This window comes from Pelobates fuscus, chromosome 11 (genome assembly GCF_036172605.1).
Source record: "Pelobates fuscus isolate aPelFus1 chromosome 11, aPelFus1.pri, whole genome shotgun sequence".
NCBI lineage: Eukaryota > Metazoa > Chordata > Amphibia > Anura > Pelobatidae > Pelobates > Pelobates fuscus.
The window spans coordinates 17,549,699-17,562,682 of NC_086327.1; the positions used below are offsets into that span (position 1 = coordinate 17,549,699).

The 12,984-nt window shown below is 36.3% G+C and overlaps 1 protein-coding gene across 2 annotated transcripts in view; it reads right to left on the bottom strand.

Annotated features, from left to right (window-relative positions):
• Positions 1 to 336: 336 nt before the first annotated feature.
• The window catches only part of LOC134577961 (sialic acid-binding Ig-like lectin 10), a 29,085-nt gene continuing 16,437 nt past the window's right edge, over positions 337 to 12,984 (bottom strand). For both annotated transcript variants that reach the window (XM_063436920.1, XM_063436919.1), the window contains 7 exons: positions 11,855 to 12,118; positions 9,643 to 9,678; positions 8,276 to 8,524; positions 6,227 to 6,517; positions 4,845 to 4,950; positions 3,035 to 3,116; positions 337 to 1,578 (listed from right to left, as the gene is read on the bottom strand). In XM_063436920.1, the coding sequence (XP_063292990.1) occupies positions 1,387 to 1,578; positions 3,035 to 3,116; positions 4,845 to 4,950; positions 6,227 to 6,517; positions 8,276 to 8,524; positions 9,643 to 9,678; positions 11,855 to 12,118 (1,220 nt within the window). In that variant the 3' untranslated portion in view covers positions 337 to 1,386. The remainder of the gene's footprint in view (positions 1,579 to 3,034; positions 3,117 to 4,844; positions 4,951 to 6,226; positions 6,518 to 8,275; positions 8,525 to 9,642; positions 9,679 to 11,854; positions 12,119 to 12,984) is intronic.

Sequence of the window (12,984 nt, forward strand, 5' to 3'; positions counted from 1 at the left end):
AGCTGTGTCCTGGTACTTCCTTGAAAATCTCTACACAATGCTGCTCTGACCTACTTACCCTCACTAATACACAAATATGACCCGTCTAGGCCTCTACGCTATGCCAGAGACCTACATCTAACCTCAGTTTGCACTGTACCTCTGATGACTTCTCTAGGGCTGCAACATTCCCATGAAACGCCCTTTCCCTCTCTGTTAGAATTTCATCCAGTCTCCACTCCTTCTTCAGGACGGCATATCTCTCCCCACACCCTAATTCCTCTCCTGTAACTGTCATCAAAACAAAACACTGAGCCCTCCTTCTAGCATGTAAGTTAATTGAGCAGGGCCCTCGATCCCTCTGTTCCTGTGTGTCCAACTCGTCTGGTTACAATTACATGTTTGTTAGCCCATCCATTGTACAGCGCTACGGAATTTGTTGGTGCTTTATAAATAATAATAATAATAATAATGCACAACAGACTGACACATTCCTTATCAGTTAGACTAACCCATTTTACAAGCAGGGTCACCCATATCCAATGCCCCTTTCTGGCCAACCCACCCATTTGTCCAACTTCTATACCTCCTATTCTGGGACATACAGACTTTTCTAGAGATGTTTTATGAAATGCTTTATATTATTCTGTGAGACTTCCCCTAAATTGTAAATTCTACCTCTTAAAATGACGCTACCACAATAAACTATTGCTTAATTCCCTCAAACCAATTATTTCTAACTACCAATCACATTATTTTACTCTCTATCTGCTGTCTATATCACATAATTTATACAATCAATGTGGAGCATAAAACATTTTCATCTGATAATCTAATTTGCCTTCTGAATGTATTGCACTTTATTTTTGGTGCATTAATGCCCCAACTACGTCAAAAGCTAGACGGTTTGGCATCGCCTTGTAATATAGGACTGTAAACCATATTCCTCATGTTATATATAATCCTCTACTTATTTTTTACTTTAATTATTGTGCAGAGTTTTGGCATATATTGGAACTTTATATATAACCTAACAATAATTTTGAAGTTCCAATGAACCATGATTCAACTTTTCTGCAGTGCATGGTGTGAGATTTTTGCATAGTCCAAAGAAAATCTTCTAAAAATAAAGGTCCTCATCAGACTCACTGAAAGATTGGCCTTTTTCATTGCTTCCATATATTGTCCAACAGGTCAAAATATATCACATAAGATATAAACAACTGTAAATCAGTTTATCATAATCGGCCTCCTAAGACATCAGTCGATAAAAAATATGGCAGCTAAGGCAGTCCATATGATCTCATGGTCGGTATAGTTTTCCCATATATTTAATATAATATCCAGTTGAGATATCATACCAATCATATATAACCCGTAATGCCATGTGTAGGCATGATAATATGATCAGTTGTGTTTTTGTGTGCATTTGACTTCTGAATATTCTACTTCCTCTTCCTCTGGAACAATTCTGGGTGGCATCTTTGAAAAATCGAGTGTCACATATTGCGGTTCTTTATCACAATTCATATATATCGAGTCATCTTCTGTTTTGGTGTCTTGGTCTTCTAGTTGCTCCTCTGGAACTATTTTGGGAGTCTGTATAGGAAACACATACCATTAACTGTGGCGTAACACAAAAAATATATTGTATTTTAAAATGTAAAAAAAAAAAAATGGTACCAACTGATAAAATTGTCTAAATTGGCCTGCCCAGTGGCAAAATAATACCTATGGAACAGCACCATGCATGCCAAGAGATTGCCATGTGCATGTCAGACAGGGTTAGGGGTACCATGTTCATGTCAGACAGGGTTATCCACAAAAGTGAGAATTCAAAGTGAATTTTAAATTTGAGGCCAAAGTAACCAAACTGGAGCACAGCTTACGTAGAGAATTTTTCCAATTCAGCTTCAATGGATTAAAATCTGAAATTCACTTTGAATTCTCACTTTAGTGAAGAACCGTGTTGTTTTTCACAAAGTACCTCAGACAATACAAAAACACAAATTTTAGACATGATTCATGATTGTTCCAACTAAAATATAGGTTTAAGCATCAGCCAATAGAAACAATTAAAAATGAGTTAAACAAACTGAAAATTACAGTAAATCTCAGTTGAAACAGATCAAGATTCATAAGGCCAGGGACTAATGAAAGTATTTAGAAACTTGGGGAGAATAGATGGGCCGAATGGTTCTTATTTGCCGCCACATTCTATGTTTAAATCACAAACTCTTAAAGCACGTGTATTAAAATCTATATTAAAAACAGTTTACAACACTCTCCCTTGATACAGGCAAAATATATTAGTATGAATAAGGGCCCCAGAAAACTATAATGCTTATAAGGAATTCTAAAATTACAAAGGACCTGATCCTTTTGAAAACCAAAGTGGCTTGGCCCATTCTCCAGGACAGTGGAATTAAGATTTGTGATAGTTCCAATATATAGTACAATTTGGTTCACAAGCGCAGAGGTTAACACTAGTCCTGTGCACTGCGAGAATGATGGGGTTGGCCGAACATTTTTCCCAAAACACTTTTGTTTTGAATGGCTGTATTTTGGCCATATGGCTTTCTGGCTCGGCAGAATTTCAGGAACAAAAAAAAACAACTGAAAAAAACATCTACAATATAAATAGTATGTTTTTGTTTTGCAGTACACTTATAGGAGCATTTTTCCATACATTAGGCTCACAGATCAAGTGATAAAAAGGAACCAGAAGAAGGTAAGAAGAAGAGGAGCTGAAAAGAAAAAATGAAGCTCTTGAGATGAGCATATTTGTCATTAATTGGTGTATTTATTCAGATATTCAGATCTAAATATGAGTAGATTATTTCAATAAATCAGGTGAAATGGCCTTGATATATTATAATTTTACTATGTAAGATTAATACCGATGTAGCTCTACAGATATTTATGGTGGCCAGAATGGGCCAGTGATGTGATGACATGAGCGAGCCACCTACTATAAGTTTGCTGTCTTTAACCCTTGAGCAAAATGATCGTGAAGTTAGACACATAATTAGTAAGTCCTCAAAGTATTACTTACGTGATTGGTGTTGCAATAAATTGCCTCTGAGTTGCTTACAATGGAAGTCTTCATGTTTCCATTTTTTTCTGACAGTTTTCTCCTAGACATAGAAAGTAAATTAAAATCCGTCAATCAAAACAGACTTCTCGATTACAATAATCTAAAATGATCTGTTTAACGATGCTATGCACGTTAAACCAGGGTGTTAACATCCAAACAGGGATTTGAGAGTAACACTCTGTCTCATTAGAACACATTTAAATTTAATAATCCAGAAATTGCGGGCAATTGACATGGAAATTTAAAATTTTACACCAAAATATCTAAATTGGAAAATGAATCTCCATATCAGCTAGAATGGATACACAGGTCTAAATTTAGCAATATCACTGACAACCGTCAAATGTATACATTAAAAAGAAAGGCCTCTTAGAACACTATGGCATTTCCCAGCCCATCTTCCATAAAGAAAACCCCTGAATCTACAGAAAATACTTATGAATGGGTTCCTATACTTTACATTGCAGGGCTAAAACATTGGCACTTCCTCGATTTAACTGTAACAACGCTGGACGTCCTCACAGTTTGCATGAAAACTTCCAGTGTCTTCAATGTCTCCTTAGGAAAACATTGATTTAATTATTTCCTCTAGGGAAGCTCTAATTTGCACCATGTGCATTAGGTTCCCCCATGGGCATTACGTTGCGGTAGGAGAGGACGGATCCTAAGGGACCTCGACTCTGGAATTAGATAAGTGTAGGAAGGGTTTTTAACCCCTTTGCGACTGGTGGCGTGAAGAGGCAAAGGGACACTATGTTAGGAATTTTTTATGTCAGTTTTGTATTCCTAACAATAGTGTTCCTTTAAGGAGATAATTTATTTTTAATATTTAGAGTAAAATGATTTTAAAGGTAGAGTTCCCTATACTAAGAAAAAAATTAAATAATTAAATAAGAAAATTTAAAAAAAATGTATGTTGGATCAAATGGAAATGTCTGTAGTAAACATCAGACTTCTCTCTGTGAGTGGTAGTTAGTAATTCTGACTGACTCTATATTTCGAGTGAGTGCTGAAATTTGGTAGTAGAGAAATGTTACTCAATATACAGTATTTAATAATTTAAAATCTAAAATACAACACACACAAATGTAACATGGATTCAGTCTCCTAGGTTACAGATTAAAACATACCCACAATTTTTCCTTATACTTCTACTCCCGATAAAGTAGAAATGTGAAGGTTGTTCTTGGTTTTAATAGGAAACTATAGTGCACATTTGTGCTTTTATTAACGGTCAGCCGTTTGGCAATAATGAGCCTTCCAGAAGTCCTGCATCTCTAAATGAATATTCCCTTACCATTAAACTCAATTTACATTGTTACACTAAGAATCCCATTTTGATGGATCCAAACTAATAAAACAAAAACTCTCTCCAGCAGTCGGTTAGCTCTTTCCCTCTGTGGCTGACTGCCACCTCTATAAATTTGTATTTTATTTTTGTCTATGTTATTTATTATGCTGTTTACAATCATATGCAAAGTATACGGGTCATATGCAAATTATAACACTTTGCATGTTACCTTTAGTTTTAAAGAATATTTTATTATAGTTTGGTTTTCTACATAAATCTTATTATTTTCTATTTTAGATAAGCATTCTTATATTTCAGTTCTGCCCTAGCACAGTGCGTTAAAATCCACTCATATTTTTCTTCTATTATACCTTTCTATTTCTATGGAAGCATTGGCTATGTGTGGAAGGACGGGAAGCCTAATGAAATGAGAGACGTTACCCAGGAAAATTAAAAACTGTCAGAAGGAAAACTTACTTTCTGGAATACGTAAAAATCAAGGCTGCTGTTACTAAACACAGAACGATGATCACAACTCCTGTAATGACTCCAGGAATACTAGATTGGAAAGAATTGTCCCCAGCTAAATATATAAAAAGAAATAATTCAGATTCAGAAAATAATCACAACACCCTACAGATTTATTTTACATCATGATATGCATCTAAATACATGTAATAGAATAACCCATGGGTTTCTGTAAGACTCGACAAGACATTTCAATAATATCATGTTAGAAACTACTTATCGACAAACTTGGGAGGATATCAACCCATTTAGTAAATATTTGTATTGGCATTAATAAGTTGGTAAGGACAATGTATAGTCCATATGCAAACTTGGAAGCATTTTAGATTTTATAGGTAGCGGCACATATATCCATTTCTCTTCACCCCATTTGGAAAAACTATTGTGGAAGCCAATTAATATGTACAATTTTTTTATTTTTTTTATTAAGGGTCCATGACAGTGATGCATATATAACGAAGAAATTGATTCATATATTTGACAATTGTGTTTCACACACAAAAAAAAAGTTGATATAATGTAAGATAGCAAATCAATAAATCAGTTTACTAAGGCATTCAAATATACATCTAAGGCTACAGAAAACCTTTATGGAAGTCAATTTTAACCTTATATATGTTTCATCCTGAAATGTTAATGTCAAGTTAAGATTAAGCTGAAGATTTGAAATACTGTTATGAACAATGATAAGACATTAAGACAAAAAAAAAAATACTTGGCTAACAAGTAGAGATTGTCTGACCTTTTCAGAGTATTTCTCTATTATAGGAGTAGTAATATTTGCTCTTTTAACAGATTGTGGTACCAATGTTTAAAGGAACACTATAGTCACCAAAACAACTTTAGCTTAATGTAGCAGTTTTTTGTTTATAGAACATGCCTCTGAGGTTTCACTGCTCAATTCTCTGCCATTTAGGAGTTAAATCACTTTGTTAATGTTTATACAACAATAGCCACACCTCCCCTGACTGGCACAGCCTGCCTGAAAACAAAATAGTTTCATTTTCAGTCAGATGTTAACTTATTTTAGATGTATTTATCTCCTGCTTTGTAAAATGAACTTTAATACTTAAATTACATACAGGAAACAAATCTGACAAAGTTGTTTATGCTTTATTTTGGTTTGTACATTTGTTCATAAGTGTCTGATTGCTGGTTGACATTGTTTTAACAAGTGATGCATTTCCCTTTAACCCCTTAAGGACCAAACTTCTGGAATAAAAGGGAATCATGACATGTCACACATGTCATGTGTCCTTAAGGGGTTAAAGCTTAAGAACAAACATTCTTCATAATGCAGATATGACATATATATCAAAACATATACTCACAGTTATCTAAAAGTCTTAGAACGAGATCACCGATATCATTATAAGTCATACATTCGATCAGAGGCTTTTTACCATCTGTTAATTTCAGAGTCAAGTTGCTAGTGCTGATTGAATGCGACTGTTTTACTGTAACAATGTGAAGGCTGTCATTGCTAATGTTCGTAATGTAATATTTCATATTGATTTTCCATGTGATATTTGTTAGTGGAAATGACTGGATAACACAGGTACATTCGACAAGGCTTTCTCTCATCGAGCAACTTGATTTATCTCCCACAGATTTGGGTCCGTCTAAAAAGTAATAAATACGTGATGTAGACATTTAATGGATAAACAAGTCTGATTATGTGAAAACAGCATATTTCATATAAATGCTTAAACTGTGTATAAAAATAACCAAAGTTCAATGATTTATATTATTATGGGAAGATTTCTATAACATTTCTGTTAAATGAAATAGTGATACATATCTTATAAAACCAGCATTTCTAAGCATAGATTGTTACGAAAAAAAGATATATAAACAGAAAATATAGAGTATTTGTTATTACAGAAATAGTGTAAAGTATACATTACTACCTGTTCTATGCAAATTCTTAACATACAATTCTCAAGAAAAATAAAAAATGAGTCTTTTAACCAGAAATGTCATTAAAACTGTACAAATACTGTGGTCACAGGTTTTTCGGTACCTTCACTGGTGACGTTAAAGAATGACTGACTACATTTAAGCTTGAACATTCTGTGGGAGGACAAGGAAACTCCTTCACGCTTGGTGTATTTCTCATTCCTGACTGTTCTCATTCCTGACTGTTCTTGTTGATTGTCCGTGCCCTCCGTTGTTGGTTCCTGACGCTGACTCTTATTCCCGGACACTGACTCTCATTCCCGGCTACTCTTACCCCATGTATGTCTGCTTCTGAGCTTGGATTACGCACCCTGAGTACACTCATGGATTGTCCTTCTGGTCATTTGCTTTGCTCCTATATCCACTCTTACCAAAGACTCTGCTCTCACGACATTGTTTCCTCTGCTAAAGACTCCCATTTCCCCAAACCTCTCTATTGCCTCCACTGTACAACAGGTAGTATCCGCAGCTCACCATAATGCTTCCTATTCTATGTAGGTTTCCTGGCTTTCATAAATAAATAGTTACTTTATTGCTAACCAATACCAAGCTTGTATAATTAGATCCTACATCTCTGAAATATCATCAAAGCTATCACAGGAGGTAAAACTTTGTATATATTGTAAATTGTATATTGTAAATATATTTACCTACCAGCATTGTTCTGTCTATTCTGTCTATTAACCAATTAAAAGCCATTGAGATTTGCCCCAAATGTTACAGTATGTGCTAAGAGTGATTAAGTAAAGTCATTTCATTTACTGCTTGAAATATTGTGTCCTCCAATTATTGTACAACATTACACCATCAGTACATCATGAATATGTCAACAATTCTAGTACCATCTAGTTATTAATCAGTTTAAGTTTTTTCATTGCAAAAATTATCCACACTCCAAAGTAACAATTAATTATATCATGTGAAATTACACATAAAAAGTACTTTTTTTGTATTTCTTTTCTCTTCCGAGTAGAATAAATTAAATTGAAGAATTTATATTTTGTATTAATATTAAAATATAAGACTGCATGTAATATAGTCTTGCTGTATACTATTTGTAATGAATACATTTAAATTAATCTCCTGTCTTGCTCTAGTGGGGCAGCCAACTTTAGTCTTCTTTTTCGTCAGAAACATAGCTTATCGTCTAAGAGTATGTACAATTTGTTCTGTAACTCTCCCAGAGTGCCTTTTGTAGATGAATATCAAGTGTGCATGATGTCAGAATTCATGACTTCACACTAGCTCTTATAACCTGCACACTTTTCTAATTGTATAAGCTGTGCTTACGACCAAAGAGGACTTCAAGATGGCTACTTCGTGGCGGAGATGCACTTAAACTAGATGTTTACTAATATGCTTTACAAAATAATATAATAAAATATAATACATTTTATGCTACTGTAGCACTTACTACTTACATGTCATCATGACTGTTATATTACTCGAAGAATTGCCCCATAAATTGTTTGCTGTGCAGGTGTATGTTCCCTCATCTCCGAATGATACTTTGTTCACAGTCAGTGGTCCATTTGACGATGTCTGCATAGTGTTTTGACGATCCTTAATCCAAAACAGGTTGGCTGCTGGTAAACTCTCAGCTGAACAGAATAATTTAAATGATGACCCCTCCTCAGCATAGACAATGGATTTTGCATTCACTGAGCAACCTAGATAAAGACATTGGTTTCATTGAATGTAGACCATAAAATAGAGAGAAATTCATAGCTATAACAACATCTTGCAATGCTACACTTCCACCTTCCATGGTTTCATAACATTTTACGTGTTAGTTTGTCTTGTACACATATATGCTTCCTGTCTACTAACTGCTCACTGTTAGTCCTGTTTACTATTGTAGATGTGTCCATGCCGGTGAGACTGAGTGTAAAATAGAGCTTTAATGGGCAGGTTAAAGAGTATTTATAACTATGAAAAATGCAGGGTTTTTACAATCACATAATAAATAATCTTATTCTTAAAGTCTAGGGTTGTTAATTAATGTCCTAAAGTGTTGATGTAACTGTAGTAGTCCTACTTAGTAATATATTTCCCTAGTGTTCGACAACACAGTCTGTTTTTTTAAAATGGCTAGCATGATTAAAAATATACAGGATTAGCTTGATTATAGACCACAGGTATTCTATGAAAGGCATATAATCAAAGTATTTCACAGAGCAGTTGTGCCCAATGGCAGAACCTCAGATTTTTAAAAAAAAACTTAGACTCCCAGGTGTTTTTCAAATAAAATGTCCATAATGCTTTGTCATTCTAAAGCAGGGGTGCCCAACAGGTAGATCCCCAGATGTTGTAGAACTACAACTCCCATGATGCTTTGCATGCCTTTAGAATGCGTTCGAATGACAAAGCATCATGGAAGTTGTAGTTTTAAAACATATGGGGATCTACCTTTTGGGCAGCCCCCTGTTCTAAAGACTGGGAAAGCTGAAGCATCATTGGAGTCATATTTTGTAAACAAATGTCTTTTGTCTTTTGGATATCCGTTCATAGTGGAAACTTACAGAAAAACAAATGATTGGATAGAGTTTAATAGACAAGACCCATCAGCTCACCATATAAATTACTACACCTTTTGTATGTTTTATTTTTTATTAAAATGTCTCTCAATATACAGCATAGCATTATAGCTATGTTCCTGCTATCTATAATAGACACAGCTAGACACATTCTCCATCCAAGTTATAGGAACTGCCTTTATTTATGCATTTAACATATAATTCTAATCTAATTAATAAGAACATTAAACAAGAAAAACAATCATAATTACCAATTGAACAAGAAATATTTGGTGTCCTTGGAGGATCTGAAATTATAAAAATGAAATAAAAATAATGACATAATAATTCAATAACAACATTGAAAATAACTCCAATTCTTAGTTGCTATCATTGTTTAGTGAAGAATATTAATGGCAATAATACTATTATAATAAAATAAGCATAATATTTAATCTAGAAACTTAAATCCCAGGGGACCCTCTGGATCCACACATGATGCTCTGGATCTTATATCTCATTACCAGCTGTTTTCACTCTTGCAGGGTAGAGAGTATACTGTGGTCAGACCCACATTAGACGCAAGTAATGCTCTGCTCAATGTTGCTCACTTTCAATTGATCTCCATGTCCTCGCCAGCTGCTCGTTCTACAAGACAGCTTCCTGTTAGCAAGCTCTAACTCTACTGCAGGGTTAGACATTGAACACTAACAATTTGTAACATTATTGGCAAAATGATTACTTCTTCCATACCCCACCCCTGCCTATTCTCCATTTACAATGCCATCAACACCAGCCCTCTCACAATGCCATCACGTCCAGTCCACTCACAATGCCATCCCACCTACAATACTATCAATACGATCTCACCCACAATGCCATCAATATGATCTCACCCACAATGCCATCAATACGATCTCACCCACAATGCCATCAATACAATCGCACCCACAATGCCATCAATACAATCGCACCCACAATTCCATCAATATCAGCCATCCACAATTCTATCAATACGATTGCACCCACAATGCCATCAATACCAGCCATCCACAATGCCATCAATACGATCGCACCCACAATGCCACTAATATCAGCCCATCCACAATGCCATTAATACCGGCCCACCAGCAATACCATCACTTTCAGTCCACTCACAATGTCATCCCACCCACAATGCCATCAATACGGTCCCACCCACAATGCCATCAATACCAGCATACCCACAATTCCATCCACACCAGCCCACTCACAATGCCATCCCACCCACAATGCCATCAACACCAGCCCACCAGCAATACCATCACTTCCAGTCCACTCACAATGTCATCCCACCCACAATGCCATCAATATCATCCCACCCACAATGCCATCAATATCAGCCCACCCACAATGCCATCAATACGATCCCACCCACAATGCCATCAATACAGTCCCACCCACAATGCCATCAATACTAGCATACCCACAATTCCATCCACACCAGCCCACTCACAATGCCATCAACACCAGCCCACCAGCAATACCATCACTTCCAGTCCACTCACAATGTCATCCCACCCACAATGCCATCAATACGATCCCACCCACAATGCCATCAATATCAGCCCACCCACAATGTCATCAATACGATCCCACCCACAATGCCATCAATACGATCCCACCCACAATGCCATCAATATCAGCCCACCCACAATGCCATCAATATCAGTCCATCCACAATGCCATTACTACCAGCCAGCCCACGATGTCATTAATATCAGCTAATTCACCATTAATACCGCTATCTCTTCATATCCCCATCCATTAATCGATTAACAGCAGCCCACTCCTACCTCTTTCCCACCCACAATTCTATTAATACCACCCCACCCCTGCCTATTTGCACACAACAATGCCATTAATACCACCCCTGCCCTGCCTATTTCCCACCCTCAATGCCATTAACCCCACCCTTGCCTATTCCTCACCCACAATGCTATTAATACCACCCCACTCCGACCTTTTCCCCAACCACAGTGCCATTAATACCAGTTTATGCCTGCCTTCTTTAATTTACAATGTCATCAATACTACCCCACTGCTGCCCATTCTCCAACCACAATGCCATTAACACCACTTATGCCTATTTCCCACCCACAATGCTATTAATAGCACCCCACTCTGACCTTTTCCCCAACCACAGTAATATTAATACCAGTCTATGCCTGCCTCATTCCTACTTACAATGCCATCAATACTACCCCACTGCTGCCTATTTTCCAACCACAGTGCCATTACTATCAACATTTTGAAAGCGCTAGCTTCTTGCCGCCTATTCTAGGTTAGAAGACTTGCTCGCTAGCTTCTTGCCGCCTATTCTAGGTTAGAAGAAGTTCCCTCGCCCTGACATGAAATTGACTGGTTAGAAAATTATAGGAATTGTGGCCTGAAGTTTCACATCATCTGCACCTTGTCCACTACAAGAAACAAGGCACTACTTACACTGGACGATAACATTAAAAAATTTGCTGGTGTTGCCATGATTATTCTGGGCCAAGCAGAGATAAATGGCCGCATCCTTAGGTGAGATATTCTGTAGACTGTAAGTCCTTGTCTGAGCACCAACCGAACTCTCATGTTTATTGCTTCCAATCCACCAGTTAATGCTAGAGGTAGGGTTACTGGCTACCTTGCATTCTAGAACAATAGATTTGCCTTCTCTGAGCACAATAGATGTGTTTTCCTTTGCATCAGGTTTAAATCCACCTAACAGAAATAGACGTACGTCAGATATGTAAATAAACAATACGAGAACATATATATAGCTCTGGCTAAGTGTTTATCTATATACAATATGTAAAATAGCTAATAAAGAATGTATCTTTTAATACCTCAAGTCGAGAGCATTTCTGAGCAAAAAATGACACATAGATTTCAAAGTTGAGTTGTGATACGGGGGTTATAGTGATAAGAAAAAAAAGAAAAATTTGATTGTTTTTTTTTTGCATCTGCATTGCTTGACTAATATGGATACAATCCCTACTCTATATACAATAAAAATACATAACAGGATGGGGAAAATGTGTGACCATATAGTAACTGATGGTGCAAGATGTGGTGATTTGTGGTTTGAGTATCAGAGATTGCTGATTTTCTGGTATTGATAAACAAAACAATTTCTACGGAATACAGAGATTGGTCTGAACTACAAAAGAATATCCAGTCAGCTGCATTTCTCTGGGTTTAAATATCTTGTTAATGAGACAGTTCAATTGAAAGTGGCCAGGATGGTTAAGGTGACAGGGTGTGAAAACATTATAAAAATGCTATGCACAAACAGCACATTGAACCTTGGGTATAAAAATATATTTCTGTAGCAACATGCAGATAGTAGAGTCAGAATTGTCACAAACATAAATCCGTGGGTACATCCGTCATTTTGCCATGTTTCATTGTGTTGGTGGGGATGTAACGGTGTGGGGAAAGTGACCACCTAGATGTGGAGACTTTTCTGTGAGTTTATTTTTCTGCAAAACTCTGTGATTCACTAATACACACAGCCAACACTGAGTTCTATTGCTGTGGAACTCTGTGATAAAAATATATCCAAGAAAAATTGAGAGCATCTAGAA